The sequence below is a fragment of the Ranitomeya imitator genome, chromosome 6 (genome assembly GCF_032444005.1).
Source record: "Ranitomeya imitator isolate aRanImi1 chromosome 6, aRanImi1.pri, whole genome shotgun sequence".
Taxonomy (NCBI): Eukaryota; Metazoa; Chordata; class Amphibia; order Anura; family Dendrobatidae; genus Ranitomeya; species Ranitomeya imitator.
The window spans coordinates 550,024,019-550,046,745 of NC_091287.1; the positions used below are offsets into that span (position 1 = coordinate 550,024,019).

At 44.6% G+C, this 22,727-nt stretch overlaps 1 protein-coding gene across 2 annotated transcripts in view; it reads right to left on the minus strand.

Moving 5' to 3' along the window:
* Positions 1-1,314: 1,314 nt before the first annotated feature.
* Positions 1,315-22,727, minus strand: part of AGO2 (argonaute RISC catalytic component 2) — an 87,699-nt gene continuing 66,286 nt past the window's right edge. For both annotated transcript variants that reach the window (XM_069731976.1, XM_069731975.1), the window contains exons 12-19: positions 10,186-10,370; positions 9,779-9,938; positions 6,159-6,249; positions 4,282-4,476; positions 4,043-4,177; positions 3,809-3,910; positions 3,505-3,704; positions 1,315-3,020 (exon numbers count right to left, since the gene is read on the minus strand). In XM_069731976.1, coding sequence (XP_069588077.1) covers positions 2,912-3,020; positions 3,505-3,704; positions 3,809-3,910; positions 4,043-4,177; positions 4,282-4,476; positions 6,159-6,249; positions 9,779-9,938; positions 10,186-10,370 — 1,177 coding nt within the window. In that variant the 3' untranslated portion in view covers positions 1,315-2,911. The remainder of the gene's footprint in view (positions 3,021-3,504; positions 3,705-3,808; positions 3,911-4,042; positions 4,178-4,281; positions 4,477-6,158; positions 6,250-9,778; positions 9,939-10,185; positions 10,371-22,727) is intronic.

Genomic DNA, 22,727 nt, shown 5'->3' on the forward strand with positions numbered 1-22,727 from the left:
CGCTGCCTGCATTGGACTTTAACGAGGAGATCTGGTACAAAGATATGGAAAAAGGAGATTTTTGTGTACTCACCGTAAAAACTCTCTCTCTTAGCCTCTAATTGGGGGACGATGATCCAAAAGCCTGTATTAACGGACTACACTATGCTTAGATATACGGACCCAAGTGGACAAGCCCTTGAAGCTGGCAATGAACACAAGATGGGAAAGGAAAGGACTGTCCGACAGAACCTACGGCTTGTAGGACGACAAAGACGCACAAAATCCACTAATGAAAAATCCAGCTAATTAATGGGGCGAAACCCAAGACTGGCGTTCCACGGCTTTCAATCACAAATATGACTGCCTTTATACCATGTAGTGAATGACACGGGGGGGGTCCGCCGGACTTCAGAGATCAGGTCCGATAAGGGTCTTTCTAGCTGACTGGGATCGGACGTTGTGCTGGGACTTGCTGATGAGGGGGATTTTTTTTAATAGAAATATATAGTTTTATTTTTTTTGACAGGACAGTGAGTCTGTATCTAAAACCTCTCTATATTAAAAGAAAAGCCGACACAACCTGTGCATAGATCCATATAACAACCAAGATGATCTGAATTACAACACGGACCAAAAGAAAAAAAAAATCATCACACCCTCATGAGCTATTAAAGGGGGTCCAGGGTTCGAGAATGCGGCTGCTTTCCCCCCAAAACTGCGTCTGATATCGCAGCTCCGCTACATTGCAGGAGTGAATGGCGCCGAGCTACAATACTGTGGACTAAAGCCGCCGCGTTCTCCTAATCCCGAACACATACAAGTACAAAACAGATTTCAATCATTCATTGTCACGAAAAACCCTCTGCAAATTTAGCACCTAAATCATCGCAGGTTGATCATCCAGGGAAGAATAGTCTAGAAAAATCCATTAAAACCTTACAAGTGCCCCCTTCCTAAGTATCAGACACAATCACACCCCTCGGATCTTCTACCTGAACGGTAAAATGACAAGAGAAACCCCCAAGTCTTATCTCCAGGATTTACCATCCAGCGGTTCCCAGCGTATTGCTCTCCAGTACTTGCAGAACTAGAACTCCCAGCATGCCAGGAGTAGTTCTCTAACAGCGTGAGATCCACGAGTCAGAAACCACTTCATAAAGCCGTGATCTCCAAGCTATGGCGGTCCAGGAATGCTGGGAGTTGTAGTTTCTGCAACGGCTTGTGAGAACCGCCGACACGGAGCGAAAAGGCTCAATAAGTCGACAATCTTGCAAGAACGGCCACCGCGTGAAATAAAACCGCAGGGCCGCAGTACAAAAGAAAATCACGATATTGCTTAAAAACCGAGTTCTTGTATTTAATCTCATTACAGAATTGCATATTCCTTAAAAAGTAGGAGGAGCAGGAAAAGATTAAGTGTAGAGCGAAAAAAGAAAAAAAAAAGAGACAATAATACAGGTTGCATATGTAAGTCTCTGAGGCCTGACAGCATGAGGATACCCCCTACCGACAGGGGCATTAAAAATCAGAAAGCACAGTGCGGGGGGCCGCAAAGACTGGAGTACAGAGAGAGGAGCGTCAGTACGTGCGGCCACAAGTGTCAGACCTTCGCTGCGGGGAAAAAGTGCAGCATCTGTACTTAGAAAATAGCTTGCATCAAAGAATTAAAAAAAAAAAAAAAAAGTTATTTTTGTTATTTCAATTTTTTTTATTTATTTATTTATTTATTTTTAAACCCTTGGGGGGGGGGGGTCGCTCCTCACAATAACCCTGTTTGCAATCAGAGGGATCAGCCAGACATTGCTTCTTATTGCATTGCAATGTATTACGAGCCCACTGAGGGTGAAGCAGTTCCATAAAAACGAGGTTTTGTTTTATTTAGGGTTTTTTGTTTGTTTTTTTTTTTTACATTTTTTTTTTTTGATTCTTAATCCATTCACTGCCGGTGGTCCTGTAAAAAGGCTCTATATACAGGTCGCATTGTCAGTGCAAGGGTTAAACAGGACACCATTTAAGCCCGAGTACATAACATAGGTTTCATAGAAATAGGGGGTGATCTGTGTAAATAAAATAAATAGCACGTCATCTCACATTAATACTGCTAAAATAGATTATTTTCTGTACATTAGCTTAACATGATTGTACTGTCCACATTGCCACAGACCCGTATTAGTCAGCAACCTCGGGGGAAGAGAAAAAAAATATATATATAGTACGAGTGCAGCCAGACGAATGCAACAATTAAAAACTATGTCTCAGTTTTACCTTTTTCTGAATGGCACATTTAAAAAAAAAAAAAAAAAAAATTAAATTAAAAATACTATTAAATTCATCTTTGGTCAAACCTGACCTCAAGAGTAAATCGCTGAATCATTTTACGTACTGGAGTATTTGACACAAATGTCAGAGGAAGGTCAATAAAAAAAGAAAAGAAAAAAAAAGTTTTATTCTTAATAAAACATCTTGATAAATTCAGTTAAAATCTTTAAGGCTTTAAAAACGTCAAGATCCTTCCTCAGATTTTTTTTTTGCCTAGGTCGTATCATTTATCTGATAATTTTTCCCACACAGTATTTATTTCATAGCGTTTGTTTTTTGTGAGCCCTGAGAGAACGGTTAAGTTGAACCTTTTTTTTTTTTTTTTTTTTGTTTAAAAAGGGTAATTTGTGTAAACGCTTTCATTATGTGTGTGTATTGTCACAAACCTCCCATGGATTCATTGTGGGGATGAAGAAGTTCAATGATTAAAAGAATATTCTGGGTGTGGACGGAAGGCTGGTGGGATCCTGAGGCCTGATGACACTGGCAGGGCTGTGGGTAGAGGGCACTTCTGCTGGATGCCGCTGGGGCTACGGTACAGGTAAGTGCAGCTGGTCTGGGTGAATGCTCCTTCGGATATAGTGCCGCCATCGTTGGGTTCTAGCACTGGTTAAGCAAAGTACATTGTCCGCAGTGTGTCCTGATGAACCTGTACGGCCTTAGCAAGTGCTTGGTGGTCTCTGCCGTTACTCTGACCAGAAGTGTGGCTGCCCTCAGCACTAAAAACAGAAGGACACAACATTTAGATCATTGCAAGATGTGGGGAGAAAAATAAAGGCAAACACCATGCAAGAAACTCAAGTGCAAAAACCATCACCGCCCGTATAAAATGCACGGGAATCAAGGCATTAGTCATTAAATAATAGAGACTCTGAACATTCAGGCTAGTGAGGGCCGATCAAAATGTGGCCTCTGGCAAGCAATTGCTGTGTAAAAATATCGGGGGCAGGGCGCCCGAGAAAGGGCGGGGGCAGGGCGCCCAAGAAAGGGCGCCCGAGAAAGGGCGGGGGCAGGGCGCCCGAGAAAGGGCGGGGGCAGGGCGCCCGAGAAAGGGCGGGGGCAGAACATCTAAAGGATAACAAATCAGCTGATGTTTACTACTTGGAAAGTGGCCGTGCATCTAAACTTGTGTCTTGAATGTGTGGCAAAAGGGTAGAGGAGCGGATTTAGAAGTGATCCCAATAATAATTCTAAGTACTGTACCTGTCATGTTCTTTATCCACCAGGTGATATCTGGCTCGGAAAGCCACTAAGTGTGCGTAGTACGCAGGAGCGGGGATAGACACAGAGCGAGTGCAGCGGACATAAGTGTGGCACAGCTGGTAAGTGAGAATTTGCAGCTCATCCGAGGAGAATCTGTTATCGTCCCAGAGGACATGATAGTGCGAAGGTCGGCTTGTTCCCTGCATTGTAAGAAAAAAAATATAAAAGAAATTAGATCGCAGCCATAAATTGTGTCACTCTGAGCCAACAAAGTGGATATTGGAACAACTCATCAATGACCGACCTGTATACCAGCGTGACTACACAGGTAAAAATCGAACTCTGACGGGTGCGTGATCTTGGTGTCCACAGTGGTACCTGCAGGAATATTTCCACTTTTTCCAACCTGTGTGGACAGAACAATATTTAGACACCGTGAATTTCTCACTTGCTAAGATGATGTTGGCAATGACATGAGAACAAGTGGTGGGTAATGGAAAGAGGGAAATGGCAGAGGTTCACCACACGGACACCTTACCCGCTCGTTCCGGTCTGTACAGAACAGTCTGGTGTGATGCCTTTTCTGTACAACAATGAAGGTAATACCTGGCTGATAATCCTTCTCCAATTTAATGCAGGCTTCTCTAATTGCAAGAAGCTCGTGATGCAAAACCTGTATGAGCAAAAGAAAAACAAGATATATTCAGAATATCAATTAAACCATCTGAAGAAATGCAGCAGTCTACAAACTCATACATAAAAAAAAAAGAAGCCAACCTGCTGAAACTGCCCCTCCGAAACACCATCCCTATAGAAAATGATCCTCGTGGGCTTGAAACGAGTCGACTTGTAGAACTGGATGAGCAGCTCGCGGACCATGGCGGCCAGGTCCTGGATGATCTCCTGCCGGTGCTGCTGCACTCTCACCGTGGCACAGTAGCGGTTGGGATGAGCATCCATGCTGCCTACAACCTATGAACAACACCAAAGAGCTGGATCACAATTATGTAATCTGCAGACTGCACTTACATACAGTAGTGTTCAAAATAATAGTGTGTTCAGAAACTGGAGTCATCACACAATCTTTATACTAGTTTTTGTTTCCAGCATTGGGGCACTGCACACTGTTCTCTAATTCATGAAGAGAAATGTATAGAATTTTACCTACTTTACAGAAAACAAAAATTGAACATTGCTGTTCTCATAAATACTGTCTGCATTTGTCTTTACTATTTTTTTATAACGGTCTCTCATTTCTGTGAATCACTGACCTAATATTTAGTTGTTAGCCACAATTTTTAGAACGGCTTCACATCTATGTTGCACGGAGTCACCAACATCTGACCGCTGTCACCGGTTGTTGCAGCCCAGGATGCTCGGACTACATCCCATGATTTTTTGGCATTTGTTGCCTTTGCCTCAGTAACAGCATTTTTGACGTGACCCCATAAGTGTCCTATCGGATGAAGGTCTGGGGTTTGGGCCGGCCGCGTCATAACTTCACTTTTCTTGGCCTGGAACCACGATTTTGCTAGTTTACTATTGTGTTTAGAGTCGTTGTCTTGTTGAAACCCCCATTTCAAGGGCATATCCTCTTCAGCTTAAGACAATCTGACCTCATCAAGTATCTACAGACTGGTCCATGATCCGTGCTGTGCGGTAAATAGGTCTAGGCACCACTGTAAGAGAAACCTGCCCATAACCTGATGCATCACCACCATGCTTCACTGTGTGCAGGGTGTACTGTGGCCTGAATGGAGACTTTTGGGGTCGTCTGATGAACTCTACGGCCCTTAGACTGAGAAAGATCAATTTTATTTTCATCAGTCCACAAAATGATTCTCCACATCACTTTAGGCTAGGTGATGTGTTCTTTGGCACATTGTACTCTCTTCAGTACGTCTTTCTTTTTACAGTGGGACTTTGGGGGGACTTCTAGCTAAGAGATGAGCGTCACACAGGCATCTTCTGTCACAGCCATCTCAGGTAACGTGAGATTGTCTGATCATCCTGGAGCCGATCATTGGCTCAGCTTTTGCCATTCTGGCCATTCTTCCATCCATTAGAATGGTCGTCTTCCACTTTCTTCCTTGTCTCTCTGGTTTGTTTTTCCATTATAAAGCATTGGAGACCATTTTAGCTGAACGGCCGGTCACTGTCTGCACTTCTTTATAAGTTTTTCCCGATCCAATCAACTTTTCAACCAGTGTACGCTGTTCTTCTGAACAATGTCTTGAACGCCCCATATTTCCAGGCTTTCAAGAAGAAATGCATGGACAACATGTCCTGGCTCCACCCTTAGATAAGGGCCACTGGATTCACACCTCACAGAATAATTGACCGCACTAATCGATCCCTACACGGATATTATTGTGAATACACACGGATATTATTATGAATACTCGCCCTTTTAATTTATCATTCTAATACACAGACTCAGAAACCTGCAGATCATGAACGCCGAGCCTGGTGGGTTTTTTAGAATCTACTGCACCAACTGGTAAATTGTTTGACATGTGGTAATATAATTTATACCAAAAACAGATTAAATCTGGTAATTCATATTGGACTGCTAGTATTTTGTACACTGGTATAATGTGTGGATTTTAGATACAAGCAAAACAATATCTAAAAAGTTAAACGTGGTCTCTTACCGCAGCGATTGAAGGCTTTTTTCCATCTCCTGCAGGAGGATGGGTGACATCTGCTCCAAGGAATATCACAGGTTGCTGAAACACTGGTGGTCTAGGGTAAAAAAATAAATAAAGGATTGTTACAGACTAAGGGCAAGCTCACACTACGTGTTTTTTCAACATTTTTTTTTCTGCAACAAAACCTGATCTCTTGGCAGAAAAGAAGCTGCAGAGGAAAGAAAAAAAAAAAAAAAAGAGCATGTTTTCCTTGTTTTTTCTAGCTTTTTTTTTTTGCTGTGGTTTGGGCATGATTTGTCTCTTGTGCATGCCAATAAAGTTTAGTGTTGAAAAAAGAAATCCTATTCCATAGAATCCGGTTTCGGCACAAAAAACCGCAGCAAAACTGATAACTACGTTTTTTCACCACCCATTCATCTCAATGGGTGAAAAACTTAAAAAAAAATTCTCCATTGTGCAAAAAGAGGGATTTGTGGTACTCACAGTAAAATCTCTTTATTGGAGACTTCATTGGGGAACACAGGTAACAATAGGTGAACGCTGCTGCTGCTAGGAGGCTGACACTATGCAAAAAAAGGAAAATAGCTCCTGCTCCGCAGTGTACATGCACCGACTTTCACAAAGCTAGTCAGTAGTAAAACAGTAGGAGAAGCAATGATAACAGAAAAATCTATGTAAAAAACCTACAGTAAAGGCATGGAGCCCAACCAAGGCACAAAACTAGGGAGGTTGTCCCCCAATGAAGGCTCCAAGAAAGATTTTATGCTGAGTACCAAAAATCCCTCTTTTTTAGTGGCAAACAGCCCAGGAAGCCCCCAACCACCTGGGTGGAACGAGCCCTTACACCCCGAGGGAGAGCCTGATGAAAGAAAAGGGCATGGAACTGAGCAAAGGTACAACTTTCATGGTGGCAATCATCTTTCGCAGTACTCATGCAGAAAAGCAGGCGATGTCGAGACGACAGTCTCAAGGAACAGATCCTTAGACAAAGATGAAATTCTTTCTTCTGGAAGAAGGTCCTTGGCACGAGCTGTGTCGAACAGCATGCCCAAAAACACCAGATGGTATCCAAAGACTTAAAAGTCTGGCTGCAATAAAACCCTGGAGGGTTTCATGAGAGGGAACAGGCACAATTACCCTTGTCCAAAACCTAAAACCCTGGAAAGAGAGATAGGCAAGGGACTTCTTGGAAGATGAATACAGATTCTAGACCCTCAGCCAAAGAGAAAACCTCTGTATGGCAACGATATTGATGGAAACTGTAGCAGAACTGGCGGCGACCAAAGACACTGTCCGAAAATATTTGCCAGCATGCGCGACCTGTTCCGCAAGGTCAGTTATCCCACAGAAGGCGTTGCTGATAAAATACCTTGCTGTAGGAGTTCTACCCAGGTAAATATCCAGATGTTTCCTACTGGGGAAAGGTTTCTCTGGATGTTCCCAATCGTTGACAAATATTTCCTGAAATTCCTTGTGGCTGGTCATTTTTTTTCTCCGGGAAGGACGTCTTTCCTTCTTGAATGAGATGTAGAGGCCCTGGGGGAGACCTCATCGTCCCTAATATTAAACGTCTGTTTCAAAGACCATATAAAAATTGTCGTCCGTATCCTGTAGTTTTGGAGTTTCCCTTCGAGATCGGAGAATGACTGGGAATCAGAGTTGGACCCCAGAGTCACCTCGGAAGAGGAAGCATTGGATAACGAAGGCATCCTGGAGGATCTAGAGGGACCCGGAGCGCTGGACGAAGAGCTGGAGTGTGGTCAGCATACTGGAAGTAGTCCTTAATCTGCCCTTCCGAGTGTGATTGTCAGATGCATGCAAATCACCGTGGGAGGCGTTTGGAGCACTGGTGGCAGTGGGCGACTTGTTAAGCGAACCTGGATCAGGGACTAACACTGTGGTCAGGTCAGAAAGAACTGATTGTGACGTAGCAACAGCCCACCCACAGCTCTCACTCCAGGCTGCAGGGGGCTCCTGTGATGCAGGGATGATAGAAGGCACCTATTGATGCAGAGGGCACAGGCCAAGAGTACTAAAATAGAAGCAGTGCGGACAGGACCCTCCTTTAAATGAAGGTACTGCTGTGAATGGTTAATAATGGTTAAGAGGGTAGGATCAGATATGAGAGGACCTACACGAAACCAGTGACTGTACAGCTGTAACTAAGTGTTGGGTCCCCTGGATCCTTTGATGCGAAAGAGCTGAGTGCAGGCTGTCTGATGAGAGCAGCAGGGACTGGCGCTGACTGTCACACCCGGAGGTAGGTAAGCCGGCAGTTGCACGGGCCAGGTAGCATACGGGCGAGGGTCCCGCCGACGGCGTGGATTTGTACTGAAGGAAGAAGCCCTATGACAGGCTTGAAAAGCGTGCGATTATAACGCGCGATTATAATGCTCCTAAACAGTGACAATGACTGGGATGTGACCCAGTGAGAGAGGAGAATAGACCTCTCATTGGATTAAGAACAGCGCGCTCACCAGAAAGCCGGGAAGGGGTACATGACTAAAAAAAACAAGATGGTGGCTGTGCAGAGAGAAGGACCAAGCCGGGGACTAAATTAGAAGAAGAGGGCCGGAGGACATCACAGCACATCGGAGCCGCTGCGACCGGACCTGCATGGAGGTACTGCAGGCGGAATGTTTGTAAAGGGGGACCATGGGGAGCACACGGAAGGTTCCTGAAGGGGACAATGGGGAGGACATGGACATACCTCAATAGTGAGTCCCGAATCCAAGTCAGAAGCCCCCGGGTGGATGAGGGTCACTGGGACATGACATCCTCTTTCCTGCACCGTCGTGGGCCTGGACGGTGCAGAAGACTGTCAACCCCTTAAAGGAAGGGGAAAAGCTACCACTGGTGAACCGCAGTCATCAATTACCCTGAAGCACCATGAGGCGACACAGGATTAGGTCCTGCCTTGCGAGTTTAAGTGTGGGCGATGTGGGTGACACCACACTACGCTCTCAGTTGCACAATTGTGGGGAAAACAGGGTGAGAAAATACCCTGTAGAAGGAAAAAGATTAATATAAAAAAGACAACAGGTGACCTGAAAAGGAAATGATGGATCTGGGATCAGATCCAGGTCTGCCTCCTACTGACACTAAGCTAAAACTGATGAGCATGGTGCCAGCTGGTAGGTGTATACTGCGGAGGAGCCATCTTCCTTTTTTTTTCCTCCTTGCGTCACCCTCCTAGCGACAGCAACATACACCCATGGCTACCTGTGTCCCCCAATAAAGCGATAAAAGAAAAACATGCAAAGCACAAAAGCCTGATTAAAAAAAAAATAAAATGTGTGATTGAGATTTCTGAAATCTCGGACTTTGCTGCTGGTACTGTAAAATGCAGCTGAAAGTTTGCATAAAAAAAAAAAAAGCGTAAGAAAAAAACAAATGCAAAAATGCCTAGTGTGAACTTAGCCTAAAATAGAAATGACATTATATAGTGCTGAAAATAAAGCCACTGCGCTACAGATAACATGTGGCTGTCTTGGTACGTGATGCTGAATTGATAGGTTGGATCGCTGGCAAACTATCGGACATAGCACTACAGTGAAAAACCATAGGAAATCAGACAGACCATAGGTTGCTAGCTCACATTGTCCCCAGCACTTGGACCTTACCTGCCCTGGGGTAACAGGATGTTATTCACTCCCCCTAATTTGACGTTTATCTTCAGGCAGAGGTTTGACAGTGTTTGCGGCGTGGTCCTCTGTACGTTCTTCATCTGTACACACTGCGTCGCCATGCCCAACACAGTGTCCCCAACACGCTTCACCTCGGCTGAAAAGCCAAAAATAATAAAAATTAATTTTATGTAAGAAATACGATGACTGCTATATCTTACATATTACATAACACGCCAAGACGGCCTTATCACCATGTATGAGGATCTCACGTAAACCGTAACATCAGTAACCTCGCTTCTACATTGCAGAAAGGACGCAATGGGTCGGCATGAAAACAGTCACCATACGGAGGGATACAGAGGAGACAATGTTCAGCAGCTAATTCCAGGCGCAAGACTGACCGTAGACAGGTGTCTTCCCGGGGAGGATGACGACGATCAGCTGTAGACCAGTGTATGTGTTCTTCAGATGTCTGAACATCGGTTCCACGCTATCCGCTCCTTGGGCGTATTTGCAGAAACATGGCTGTCCCTGAATGGGCATGCCGGCGTCACGAGAGATTTTACGCAACTGTTCAGTGAAAGTCCTAAACAAGAACAGAAAGAAAGAAAAACGATTAATACAAGGTCTGGCGTAATCTCAACAGTCCAGTGAATGCAGATGGCAAAAAAAGCCAAAACATTTTAGATAACGGTGCTTCTCCTTAACAGGGGTCGTCCGTGCCACTGCGGCATCTGGAGGAGAGTGGTGGAAGGACATTGCCTCTACATATCTGTCAGGACGTGTGCAAGATGTGCAAAATAAGAGCAGCAGGTTTACAGCTGCAGAGAAAATGCCCAATCCTCATAATAGCATTTATTACCACATACACAGAGGTGCTGGGAGCTGCACATTCAGAGCCAAATGAAATCATCAACACGATCAATTTCTAAACCGAAAATGAAACAAAAGGCTGCTGGAATAGCGGGGTCTGCATTTTCATTTAGAAAGTAGAATATTTCCAGTATAAATGGAAACCTGTTCACAGACTTGGCTTTTCTGTTAATCCCTGGACTAATATCTAGTTGTCTCGGCTTTATTTCTGGTAAGTGCTTTCCATCTGTGCGGCATCGGACCCTGCGGACGCATACTCCAGCCCCCGCTGACTGCACTACAGACCACACGTCGTTTGCATTCTTAGGCTTTGTATCAGTAACAGTATTTTATTTTATTGCTCCACAATCGGATTGAGGTCTGGGGATCGGGCGGACACTTCACAACATCAATCTTGTTGATATGGAACAAGGATGTTGCCCGCTTGCTGGTGCGTTAGGGGGGGGTCATTGTCCTGCTGAAACACCCATTTCAAGGGGTCGTGTCCGGATAAGGAGCTGAGCGGTCGCAGGCAGCGCTAGCTCCATGATCACATAAACCACCAGCGGCTCACAGCAGAATATAATAGCGGGAAAGCCAGAATAAAACACCTACCACAGCCTCGGGCACACTCCGGTCGCCATACCAGGAGCAGGAGCACAGCGTAGGGCAGGATCGAGGTCTTTATGCCGATGCCCGGGAAAAAGCAAGATGGTCGCAGCGGTACTCTACATGCGGCCGCCAGCACTGTGGAGCGCTCTGATCCCCTGCTATTGGGTCAGACCTCACCGGAGAGGAGCATCGGCGGTCTGGAGCAAGCACAAGAGCTAGGAAGACCACCATCCAGGAGCTCGGAGAAATCATCAGGCAGCAAACTGCAAGTATATGTACCCGACACAGCCCCTGGCGGGCGAGCTAAACAGGCATAGTGACATTATCTCAGCCTTATTGTGCACATAGGGGACAGAACAGCCCACATTGAGGAGAAGCTGGAGGAGTCACCACAACCACTTAGTGGACGCTCACAATGGGGCGATCACCGCTCTAAAACTGAAGCTGCCAGACCTGGAAGACCGCTCCAGACGCAACAATCTGCGCTTCAGGGGGATACCACAAAGTGTTGCTGTAGACACATTAAAAGAGTTCCTAATAGATTTTTTTTTTTTTACTGCACTAGTCCCCAAGGCGGGCAACAAGACTTCATAATAGACAAAGCGCACAGAATCCCCAAACCCAAGAGTACACCCGCCTCTGCACCCAGGGACGTAATTGCAGGACTTCACTTTTTCCACTTCACAGAAGCCATCAGTAAACAGCAGCTGGCGGAACAGAGCTCCTGGAGAGGTTTAGGGGCATCCTGGTGTTCACCGACCTCTCCGCTGTCACCCTGAACAGGAGGCGGGAGTTCTCCACAGTCACCAAGACCGCGTACCGTCACCAAGAACGGAAACACACCGGTCATGACATCTTCCCCGAGAGGCCATAACTCTGCCGCAGAAGTGGTCGCTGGCGACTGTGGACGGAGAGGCCAGCTCCCCGCTGAAGACGACGTCTACTCTGAGGAAGGGGTGGACATGAACAACAAAGAAGAATACAAAATTTTTTTCATAATGGCCTACAGGAGGTACAAGAGGAACATTTTCGTTTCCCTCAATAACCCCCCATATGTACTGGATACCGGAGCATATCCAAGGGGGTCACTTGGAACCCAACTCTATTTTTGAAACTGTACCAGTTTTTCACAAATTTAAGGTTTTTTGTTTTTTTTTCTTTGCTATTCCCCCCATTTTTCCTAATTGTCTAGCGGGGACATTATCTGTAATTTGTATACGTTTCTTCACATCTCCAGCATTAATGTAAAAGGGCTGAATAGTCCATTCAAAAGATCCCTTCTATGGAAAGATACCCAATCCCTAAAAGCAGACGTATTATGCCTTCAGGAAACCCACCTAAATAGCTCCGACTCCCACAGACTGCAGAATAGAAATCCCCCCTAATGTATTTCACTCCCATGCAATTGAGTAGTAATTGACACGGTCGCCTTCCAGCTAATCAGCAGCGCAGTGGACGATGGGTGCAAATACGTCATCCCAAGTCTGCAGCATAAACAACAAGACCTACACAATTGTCTCTATTTACGCCCCTAATTCTAGGCAGGTTTTATTTATTAAAGACACCCTGGGGTTAATAGCAAAGGTTAAAAAAGGTGCCCTATAGTCTGCGGGGACTTTAACCCCTTCCCGACCTCAGTCATACTAGTACTGCGCTGCGGGAACGGCATTCCTGCCAGGAGCCGTACTGGTACGGCGGCACGATCACACTGAGCACCACACGGTGATCGGGTGTCCGCTGTATGTGACAGCTCACACCCCGCAGCAACGCCCACGATCGGTGGGCATTTAACCCCTCTGATGCCGCTGTCAGTACTGACCGCGACAGAGGGGCATCGCGCAGGACGGGTGCTCCCTGCACGCTCCCACCGGAACAACGCATTGTTCCTGTGGTCTCCATGGCTCTACATTATAAACGTCTGTGAAGTTCAAAGTGCTCACCACACATAGATAAGTTCCTTAGGGGGTCTTTCCAAAATGGTGTCACTTGTGGGGGGTTTCCACTGTTTAGGCACATCATGAGTTCTCCAAACGCAACATGGCGTCCGATCTCAATTCCTGCAAATTTTGAAACGGCGCTCCTTCACTTCCGAGCTCTGCCGTCCGCCCAAACAGTGGTCCCCCCCACATACGGGGTGTCTGTGTACTCAGGACAATTGTACAACAACTTTTGGGATCCAATTTCTCCTGTTACCCTTGGTAAAATAAAACAAATTGGATCTGAAGTTAATTTTTTGTGGAAAAAAAATTAAAATGTTTAACCCCTTTACCCCCAAGGGTGGTTTGCACGTTAATGACCGGGCCAATTTTTACAATTCTGACCACTGTCCCGTTATGAGGTTATAACTCTGGAACGCTTCAATGGATCCTGGTGATTCTGACATTGTTTTCTCGTGACATATTGTACTTCATGACAATGGTAAAAATTATTTGATAGTACCTGCGTTTATTTGTGGAAAAAACGGAAATTTGGCGAAAATTATGAAAATTTTGCAATTTTCCAACTTTGAATTTTTATGCAATTAAATCACAGAGATATGTCACACAAAATACTTAATAAGTAACATTTCCCACATGTCTACTTTACATCAACACAATTTTGGAACCAAAATTTTTTTTTTTGTTAGGGAGTTATAAGGGTTAAAAGTTGACCAGCAATTTCTCATTTCTACAACACCATTTTATTTTAGGGACCACATCTCATTTGAAGTAATTTTGAGGGGTCTATATGATAGAAAATACCCAAGTGTGACACCATTCTAAAAACTACACCCCTCAAGGTGCTCAAAACCATATTCAAGAAGTTTATTAACCCTTCTGGTGCTTCACAGGAATTTTTTGAATGTTTAAATAAAAATGAACATTTAACTTTTTTTTCACAAAAAATTTAATTCAGCTCCAATTTGTTTTATTTTACCAAGGGTAACAGGAGAAAATGGACCCCAAACATTGTTGTACAATTTGTCCTGAGTATGCCAATACCCCACATGTGGGGGTAAACCACTGTTTGGGCGCATGGCAGAGCTCGGAAGCGAAGGAGTGCCATTTGACTTTTCAATGCAAAATTGACTGGAATTGAGATGGGACGCCATGTTTCGTTTGGAGAGCCCCTGATGTGGCTAAACATTGAAACCCCCCACAAGTGACACCATTTTGGAAAGTAGACCCCCTAAGGAACTTATCTAGAGGTGTGGTGAGCACTTTGACCCAACAAGTGCTTCACAGAAGTTTATAATGTAGAACCGTAAAAATAAAAAATCATATTTCACAAAAATTATCTTTTTGCCCCCAATTTTTTATTTTCCCAAGGGTAAGAGAAGAAATTGGACCCCAAAAGTTGTTGTACAATTTGTCCTGAGTACGCTGATACCCCATATGTGGGGGTAAACCACTGTTTGGGTGGATGGGAGAGCTCGGAAGGGAAGGAGCGCCGTTTGACTTTTCAAAGCAAAATTGACCGGAATTGAGATGGGACGCCATGTTGCGTTTGAAGAGCCACTGATGTGCCTAAACATTGAAACCCCCCACAAATGACACCATTTTGGAAAGTAGACCCCCTAAGGAACTTATCTAGAGGTGTGGTGAGCACTTTGACCCACCAAGTGCTTCACAGAAGTTTATAATGCAGAGCCGTAAAAATAAAACAAAATTTTTTTCCCACAAAAATTATTTTTTTAGCCCCCAGTTTTGTATTTTCCTGAGGGTAACAGGAGAAATTGGACCCCAAAATTTGTTGCCCAATTTGTCCTGAGTGCGATGATACACCATATGTGGGGGGAACCACTGTTTGGGCGCATGGGAGGGCTCGGAAGGGAAGGAGCTCCATTTGGAATGAGGACTTAGATGGAATGGTCTGCAGGTGTCACATTGCGTTTGCAGAGCCCCTAATGTACCTAAACAGTAGAAACCCCCCACAAGTGACACCATTTTGGAAAGTAGACCCCCTTAGGAACTTATCTAGATGTGTGCTGAGCGCTTTGACCCACCAAGGGCTTCACAGAAGTTTATAATGGAGAGCCGTAAAAATAAAACAAAAATTTTTTCCCACAAAAATTATTTTTTAGCCCCCAGTTTTGTATTTTCCCGAGGGTAACAGGAGAAATTAGACCCCACAATTTGTTGTCCAATTTGTCCTGAGTGCGCTGATACCCCATATGTGGGGGGGAACCACTGTTTGGGCGCATGGGAGGGCTCGGAAGGGAAGGAGCTCCATTTGGAATGAGGACTTAGTTGGAATGGTAATGTACCTAAACAGTAGAATCCTCCCACAAGTGACACCATTTTGGAAACTAGACCCCCTAAGGAACTCATCTAGATGTGTTGTGATAGCTTTGAACCCCCAAGTGTTTCACTACAGTTTGTAACGCAGAGCCGTGAAAATTAAAAAAAAAAAATCTTTCCCCCCAAAATTATTTTTTAGCCCCAAGCTTTGTATTTTCCCGAGGGTAAGAGGAGAAATTCGACCCCAAAAGTTGTTGTCCAATTTGTCCTGAGTACGCTGATACCCCGTATGTTGGGGGAAACCAACGTTTGAGCGCATGGCAGAGCTCGGAAGGGAAGGAGCGCCATTTGGAATGCAGACTTAGATGGAATGGTCTGCAGACGTCACATTGCGTTTGCAGAACCCCTAATGTACCTAAACAGTAGAAACCCCCCACAAGTGACCCCATATTGGAAACTAGACCCCCCAGGGAACTAATCTAGATGTGTTGTGAGAACTTTGAACCCCCAAGTGTTTCACTACAGTTTATAACGCAGAGCCGTGAAAATAAAAAATCTTTTTTTCCCACAAAAAATATGTTTTAGCCCCGAGTTTTGTATTTTCCCAAGGGTAGCAGGAGAAATTGGACCCCAAAAGTTGTTGTCCTATTTGTCCTGAGTACGCTGATACCCCATATGTTGGGGTAAACCCCTGTTTGGGCACACGGTAGAGCTCGGAAGGGAAGAAGCACTGTTTTACTTTTTCAACGCAGAATTGGCTGGAATTGAGATTGTCGCGTTTGGAGAGCCCCTGATGTGCCTAAACAGTGGAAACCCCCCAATTATAACTGAAACCCTAATCCAAACACATCCCTAACCCTAATCCCAACAGTAACCCTAACCACACCTCTAACCCTGACACACCCCTAACCTCAATCCCAACCCTATTCCCAACCGTAAATGTAATCTAAACCCTAACTGTAACTTTAGCCCCAACCCAAACTGTAGCCCTAACCCTAACCCTAGCCCTAACCCTAGCCCTAACCCTAGCCCTAACCCTAGCCCTAACCCTAGCCCTAACCCTAGCCCTAACCCTAGCCCTAACCCTAGCCCTAACCCTAGCCCTAACCCTAATGGGAAAATGGAAATAAATACATTTTTTTAATTTTTCCCTAACTAAGGGGGTGATGAAGGGGGGTTTGATTTACTTTTATAGCGGGTTTTTTAGCGGATTTTTATGATTGGCAGCCGTCACACACTGAAAGACGCTTTTTATTGCAAAAAATATTTTTTGCGTTACCACATTTTGAGAGCTATAATTTTTCTATATTTTGGTCCACAGAGTCATGTGAGGTCTTGTTTTTTGCGGGACGAGTTGATGTTTTTATTGGTAACATTTTCGGGCACGTGACATTTTTTGATCGCTTTTTATTCCGATTTTTGTGAGGCAGAATGACCAAAAACCAGCTATTCATGAATTTCTTTTGGGGGAGGCGTTTATACCGTTCCGCGTTTGGTAAAATTGATGAAGCAGTTTTATTCTTCGGGTCAGTACGATTACAGCGACACCTCATTTATATCATTTTTTTATGTTTTGGCGCTTTTATATGATAAAAACTATTTTATAGAAAAAATAATTATTTTTGCATCGCTTTATTCTCAGGAATATAACTTTTTTATTTTTTTGCTGATGATGCTGTATGGCGGCTCGTTTTTTGCGGGACAAGATGATGTTTTCAGCGGTACCATGGTTAGTTATATCTGTCTTTTTGATCGCGTGTTATTCCACTTTTTGTTCGGCGGTATGATAATAAAGCGTTGTTTTTTGCCTCGTTTTTTTTTTTTTCTTACGGTGTTTACTGAAGGGGTTAACTAGTGGGCCAGTTTTATAGGTCGGGCCGTTACGGACGCGGCGATACTAAATATGTGTACTTTTATTGTTTTTTTATTATTATTTAGATAAAGAAATGTATTTATGGGAATAATATTTTTATTATTTTTTTTCATTATTTTGGAATATTTTTTTTTTTTTTTTACACATTTGAAATTTTTTTTTTTTTTACTTTTTTACTTTGTCCCAGGGGGGGACATCACAGATCAGTGATCTGACAGTTTGCACAGCACTCTGTCAGATCACTGATCTGACATGCAGCGCTGCAGCCTTCACAGTGCCTGCTCTGAGCAGGCTCTGTGAAGCCACCTCCCTCCCTGCAGGACCCGGATCCGCGGCCATCTTGGATCCGGGGCTGGAGGGAGCAGGGAGGGAGGTGAGACCCTCGCAGCAACGCGATCACATCGCGTTGCTGCGGGGGGCTCAGGGAAGCCCGCAGGGAGCCCCCTCCCTGCGCGGTGCTTCCCTGTACCGCCGGCACATCGCGATCATCTTGATCGCGGTGTGCCGGGGGTTAATGTGCCGGGGGCGGTCCGTGACCGCTCCTGGCACATAGTGCCGGATGTCAGCTGCGATAAACAGCTGACACCCGGCCGCGATCGGCGGCGCTCCCCCCGTGAGCGCTGCCGATCGCATATGACGTACTATTGCGTCCTTGGGAAGTAAAGCCCACCCCACATGGACGCAATAGTACGTCTAATGGCAGAAAGGGGTTAATTTTTTTTTTTTTTTTTTTTTCAAACATTCCAAAAGTTCCTGTGAAGCACCTGAAGGGTGCTAACCCTAAAAGTGTATTAACACTTCTTGAATGTGGTTTTGAGCACCTTGAGGGGTGCAGTTTTTAGAATGGTGTCAGGCTACGTTCACATTGGCGTTCCGCCAATGTGCGTCGCTGTTGCGCCGGCGACGCGCCCCTATGTTTAACATAGCGGACGCGTGCGTTTTTAGGGTGGCGTTTTTCGACACTTGCGTCGTTTCCGACGCTAGCGTCGGACGCAAGAAAATGCAACAAGTTGCATTTTCTGTGCGTCCGATTTTGGTCAAAAAACGACGCACGCGTCGCAAGACGCGCGCGTTTTTTCGTGCGTCGCCAACGCAGGGCGGCGCAACGCTAGTGTGAACGTAGCCTCACAGTTGAGCATTTCCTATCATATAGACCCCTCAAAGTGACTTGAAATGTGATGTGGTCCCTAAAAAAATGGTTTTGTAAAATTTGTTGAAAAAAAAAAAAGTCAACTTTTAAGCCTTACAAATTCCTAACAAAAACATGTATTAACTATTTTGTGCGATATAACTGATTTAAGAGCATAAAAATTAAAAGTTGGAAAACGGCGAAATTTTCAAGATTGTCACCAAATTTCCATTTTTTTTCCCCACAAAAAACGCAAGTCATATCGAGGAAATTACTACTATCATAAAGTACAGTATGACACGAGAAAACAAACTAAGAATCAGTGGGATCCGTTGAAGAGTTCCAGAGTTATAACCTCATAAAGGGACAGTGGTCAGAATTGTAAAAAATTGGCCCGGTCAGAAAGGTGAAAATAGGCTGGGTCTTGAAGGGGTTAATATCACCTCCTGCCTCAGACAAATCAGTACACCCTCGAAAGACAGACAATACCGATCACTCTTTCAGACCCTCCTGGAGAAGGAACGCGGATGTCTGGCGGGTTCTGCCACCTCTGATCTAACGGTTATTACAGGATATCCAAACAGCCACAATAGGGAACGTCACCTGGTCGGATCACGCCCCCATCTTCTGCCAAATTACGGAGGGATACAACTACCCGACATATTCCCCATGGAGAGTAATTAATCACATCCCACAAAATTAAGCCCCAATTACAGGAAATATTAGCAAAATATTTCACAATCAACACCACACCTGATGTGTCCTTACCAACAGTATGGTGCACTCACAAGGACGACATCCGGGGTAAGCTACTTCAAATAGCGTCCCAAAATAATAATAATAATAAAAAAAAAAGAAGATTACGCCAAAGAGGAAATTGATCAGAACATAGCCGCACTAGAAGATACGCACAAACACAATTCTCCAATAATTACAGAAACTAAGGTATAACTGATACCAACTGCTTCAACACAAATACGAACACAATCTATGGAAAAGCCAACTATTACTGGCAGGGAAACTAAGTGGGCAAAATATTAGCCAACAAAATCACAGCCAAAATGACTAAACAAAGGTTATCCCACATACAGAATGACAAAAAAAAAAAAAAAAACATATATAACCCTAATGTGATCGCCAATATTTTCTCAAATGACTACTCATCCCTCTACAATCTAAAGGAAAACATCAATACCACATCAAAACAACTGACAAACCAATTCTTAGACCGTACAACTCCCCAAAATACCAGAGGACATTTTACATATAAAGCCAACCAATATCCCAGGCAGAAATACAGCAAACAATTAGAGAAATGAAAAAATAAGTCCCCCGGCCCAGACGGGACTAATGTGCGAATACTTCAAAACATTTCAAGACCTACTAATCCCTCACATTACATCAATTTTCCAAAATTGTACGCAGACCGGGAAAATACAGAAAGAAATTGATCCAGGCAACAATTACACCCCTTGAAAATCGGGGTACCAAGGAAAACCTCTGATCGGACCGTCAATTTTAGGCCGATATTCTTGAATACAGACCTAAAAATCGACCAAAATCCTAGATAATAGGATCTCAGAAATAATTACGGCCTTAGTGCAAAAAGATAAAGTGGGTTTTGTTAAATCTAGACAGCCCTTGGATTGTACGAGGAGGATCGATATCATCCATATATCCTGGTGGTCGGACCCCTCTATGCTATTTTCTTTGGATGCCGAGAAGGTGTTCGATCGGGTGCAATGAGGTTTCTGTTTGAAGTATTGTCCAGATTTGGCTTTTTGGCAGTAACATTATCTGAGCGATTACTCCTCTGTACTATAACCCATCAGCCTCAGGTCGGGAATGACGTCAGAGACATTTAATATCACTGATGGCACGAGGTGAGATACTATAGAGCAGCCATATTATACATCCCAATAACAGAGGGAGGACTGGGCTGCCCCTCAGTGGTGAGATACTATAGAGCAGCCATATTATACATCCCAATAACAGAGGGAGGACTGGGCTGCCCCTCAGTGGTGAGATATTATAGAGCAGCCATATTATACATCCCAATAACAGAAGGAGGACTGGGCTGCCCCTCAGTGGTGAGATACTATAGAGCAGACATATTATACATCCCAATAACAGAGGGAGGACTGGGCTGCCCCTCAGTGGTGAGATACTATAGAGCAGACATATTATACATCCCAATAACAGAAGGAGGACTGGGCTGCACCTCAGTGGTGAGATATTATAGAGCAGACATATTATACATCCCAATAACAGAGGGAGGACTGGGCTGCCCCTCAGTGGTGAGATACTATAGAGCAGACATATTATACATCCCAATAACAGAAGGAGGACTGGGCTGCCCCTCAGTGGTGAGATATTATAGAGCAGCCATATTATACATCCCAATAACAGAAGGAGGACTGGGCTGCACCTCAGTGGTGAGATATTATAGAGCAGACATATTATACATCCCAATAACAGAGGGAGGACAGGGCTGCCCCTCAGTGGTGAGATACTATAGAGCAGACATATTATACATCCCAATAACAGAAGGAGGACTGGGCTGCACCTCAGTGGTGAGATATTATAGAGCAGACATATTATACATCCCAATAACAGAGGGAGGACTGGGCTGCCCCTCAGTGGTGAGATACTATAGAGCAGACATATTATACATCCCAATAACAGAAGGACTGGGCTGCCCCTCAGTGGTGAGATACTATAGAGCAGCAATATTATATATCCCAATAACAGAAGGAGGACTGGGCTGCCCCTCAGTGGTGAGATACTATAGAGCAGACATATTATACATCCCAATAACAGAAGAAGGACTGGGCTGCACCTCAGTGGTGAGATACTATAGAGCAGACATATTATACATCCCAATAACAGAAGGACTGGGCTGCCCCTCAGTGGTGAGATACTATAGAGCAGCAATATTATATATCCCAATAACAGAAGAAGGACTGGGCTGCACCTCAGTGGTGAGATACTATAGAGCAGCAATATTATATATCCCAATAACAGAAGAAGGACTGGGCTGCACCTCAGTGGTGAGATACTATAGAGCAGACATATTATACATCCCAATAACAGAGGGAGGACTGGGCTGCACCTCAGTGGTGAGATACTATAGAGCAGACATATTATACATCCCAATAACAGGAGGACAGGGCTGCCCCTCAGTGGTGAGATACTATAGAGCAGACATATTATACATCCCAATAACAGAGGGAGGACTGGGCTGCCCCTCAGTGGTGAGATACTATAGAGCAGCCATATTATACATCCCAGTAACAGAAGAAGGACTGGGCTGCCCCTCAGTGGTGAGATATTATAGAGCAGCCATATTATACATCCCAATAACAGGAGGAGGACTGGGCTGCACCTCAGTGGCGAGATATTATAGAGCAGACATATTATACATCCCAATAACAGAGGGAGGACTGGGCTGCCCCTCAGTGGTGAGATACTATAGAGCAGACATATTATACATCCCAATATCAGAGGGAGGACTGGGCTGCCCCTCAGTGGTGAGATATTATAGAGCAGCCATATTATACATCCCAATAACAGAGGGAGGACTGGGCTGCCCCTCAGTGGTGAGATACTATAGAGCAGACATATTATACATCCCAATAACAGAGGGAGGACTGGGCTGCCCCTCAGTGGTGAGATACTATAGAGCAGACATATTATACATCCCAATATCAGAGGGAGGACTGGGCTGCCCCTCAGTGGTGAGATATTATAGAGCAGCCATATTATACATCCCAATAACAGAGGGAGGACTGGGCTGCCCCTCAGTGGTGAGATACTATAGAGCAGCAATATTATATATCCCAATAACAGAAGGAGGACAGGGCTGCCCCTCAGTGGTGAGATACTATAGAGCAGACATATTATACATCCCAATATCAGAGGGAGGACTGGGCTGCCCCTCAGTGGTGAGATATTATAGAGCAGCAATATTATATATCCCAATAACAGAAGGAGGACAGGGCTGCCCCTCAGTGGTGAGATACTATAGAGCAGACATATTATACATCCCAATAACAGAGGGAGGACAGGGCTGCCCCTCAGTGGTGAGATATTATAGAGCAGCCATATTATACATCTCAATAACAGGAGGACAGGGCTGCCCCTCAGTGGTGAGATATTATAGAGCAGCCATATTATACATCTCAATAACAGGAGGACAGGGCTGCCCCTCAGTGGTGAGATACTATAGAGCAGACATATTATACATCCCAATAACAG